This window comes from Gadus chalcogrammus, chromosome 16, assembly GCF_026213295.1.
Source record: "Gadus chalcogrammus isolate NIFS_2021 chromosome 16, NIFS_Gcha_1.0, whole genome shotgun sequence".
Lineage (NCBI taxonomy): Eukaryota > Metazoa > Chordata > Actinopteri > Gadiformes > Gadidae > Gadus > Gadus chalcogrammus.
Window position 1 is genome coordinate 25,230,001 of NC_079427.1, and position 2,500 is coordinate 25,232,500.

The following is a 2,500-nucleotide window of genomic DNA, read 5'->3' on the forward strand; positions in this document are numbered from 1 at the left end:
TGTCAGCAACACACACGACCCCTGCAGCACGCACACTATGTATATCCACAGGCATAGCAAGGCTTTAGCCTTTTAAAATAGATTATACATTCACTTAAATTAAAACTCACGGCCTTGCAAGTCAATATAGTTTACAAACGTAGTTTAAGTGTTAAGGAAATGTAATGAGGTAAAACTGAGAACAGGCAGGTCTTTTAAGTAAAAGACAAATGTATTGGTGAGAGTCTTGAAGTAGACATGGAGACGTCGTGCAAGGACTGAGGGGACACCCACCTGAGCGATTTGATTGGTCGATCATGGGCTGGACTATTCTCCTCCTGGCATTAATGAACCTAGCAGAGGAAGAGAGGAAGAACAGGGATTCAGAGAACATAAGAGGAGGACAGAGGGAGATAGGGTGAGAGGGGGAGAGGGAGAAAGAGAGAGGGAGAGGGGAGAAGGAGAGAGGGAGATAGAGGGAGAGGAAGAAAGAGAGAGGGAGAGAGGGGGAGAAAGAGACAAGTGTGTGTGTGTGTGTGTGTGTCTGCATGTCAGTGTGTGTGTGGGGGGGCAGAGGGGGAGAGAGTTGAGGGTATTTACAGAGAGGTAGAGAGGAGATCGAGGAAAGACAGAGAGAGAGGGAGGGAGCTGGAGGAGGCCAGCGGTTAATGGAGAAAAAAGCCTGACCAGGAGACTATTAACCTTTCTCTTTTTACAACCACTTAACCCTTTCAGAGGGCTGAGTAAATCAACGCTGGAGCAGGCCCGGTATCGATCCCCAAAGCTAATTGATTGAACTGCATTGATTAGGCCAGGTTATGTGTGTATGTGTGTGTGTGAGTGTGAGTGTGTGTGTGTGTTTGAGTGTGTGTGCGCGTGTGTGTGTGCATGTGATACTATGTGCATGTGTGTGTGTGGGTGTGTGAATGTATGAGTGTGTGTGTGCATGTGTGTGCATGTTTTAGTCCATGTGTGTGTGTGAGTGTATGAGTTTGTGTGTATGTGTGAGTGCATGTGTGTGTGTGTGTGTGTGTGTGTGTGTGTGTGTGTGTGTGTGTGTGTGTGTGTGTGTGTGTGTGTGTGTGTGTGTGTGTGTGTGTGTGTGTGTGTGTGTGCGTCTCTGTGTGTGTTTGTGATGAGGAGGGTATACCACCTAACTGGTGCAACATTGATTGGAATGCGATAACTGATTGATTAGCAACTGGAAGATTATTTTTGTGGTTGTGCGTGCATGTGTGTGTGCGTTCACGTGTGCGTGTGTGTGTGTGTGTTGCGGGTTTATGAGCATACATGTGTCTAGGGGATGCGTCCCGGAGGGAACATTGGTGCAATAAATCACATGATTATTGGGTATTGATTTGCCATTTTGTCTTTATGAGCAGTGAGAAATTGAATTGACTTGAAAATTGTGCTTAATAGGACAATGGTGTTTTAAGACGTAGACCATCTTGATTAATATCATTCATTTTGCCTTTTTACATGAACATAAACGCAATTTGATGGTAACAATTCGCTTGCTTTCACAAGACCTCCAATAGACGGTATTCCTGTTGCCCTGCGTGATGGTCGGTGAAAGGTGTTTAAGAAAGAGGCTAAATGATGTGGCGCTGCAGGCAGGGCTCTGGGTGCAGTATGGATTCAAGCAGAGCACTGACCAGTTGTTGACCTGTAGGATGGTCAGCCCCGTGTCCTGGGACAGCTGCTTCTTCTGCTCCTCTGATGGATAGGGGTGCTGGACACACAGACACACAAACACAAATATACAAAACCGTTTTAATTTGAAATAGAAGGAGGGGGTTTGTCCCTACTCATTATAAGACAACAAGAATACAACTCAATTACAATATATAAAACTAATATATAATGATAACTAATATCAAATAAAAATAAATATCAAGGAAGGATTAAGCCAATAAGGAGAGGAAATTGTATTTGAATGACTGTCCGCTAAATGAAACACAAGGTTTGGAACTAACAATGTCAGTGTCTGAACATGAGTGATGAGGAGGTGTTGAGGGGAATACAGATGACGTGCCAACGGAATCCCTAATTCATTCGATCCTCCTTCCTCCGTCCTCTCTCTCTCTCTCTCTCTCTCTCTCTCTCTCTCTCTCTCTCTCTCTCTCCTCTCTCTCTCTCTCTCTCTCTCTCTCTCTCTCTCTCTCTCTCTCTCTCTCTCTCTCTCTCTCTCTCTCTCTCTCTCGCTCTCTCTCTCTGCCTAGCCTCTCTTCCTGTCTGTACCTCTCTCTCTATCTGTAGTAATTGCAGCAAAGCATTTGACTTGCCTCATTTGCTGGCTAATTATCAATCTTGCGATAACTCTCCTGGCATCTGACGGTTTAGCACTGACTCAACACAGAGCATATTCACATAATCATTTAATACCCGCCTTTATATTCTATTCCGCCCTAATGAACAGTCTTAATTGTGTCGTGCCCCGCTCACTCCTTTTTCTCAATCATTCAAATTATTTTTCTTCAGGGCATAATTCATTTATTTATATTTTCTTAGGAAATTATCT

At 44.2% G+C, this 2,500-nt stretch overlaps 1 protein-coding gene across 1 annotated transcript in view; it reads right to left on the reverse strand.

The window, feature by feature from the left end:
* meis3 (myeloid ecotropic viral integration site 3) overlaps positions 1–2,500 on the reverse strand; it is a 10,148-nt gene that overhangs the window by 502 nt on the left and 7,146 nt on the right. The window contains exons 10-11 of the mRNA XM_056610910.1: positions 1,635–1,711; positions 274–332 (exon numbers count right to left, since the gene is read on the reverse strand). Of these exons, the coding sequence (XP_056466885.1) occupies positions 274–332; positions 1,635–1,711 (136 nt within the window). The remainder of the gene's footprint in view (positions 1–273; positions 333–1,634; positions 1,712–2,500) is intronic.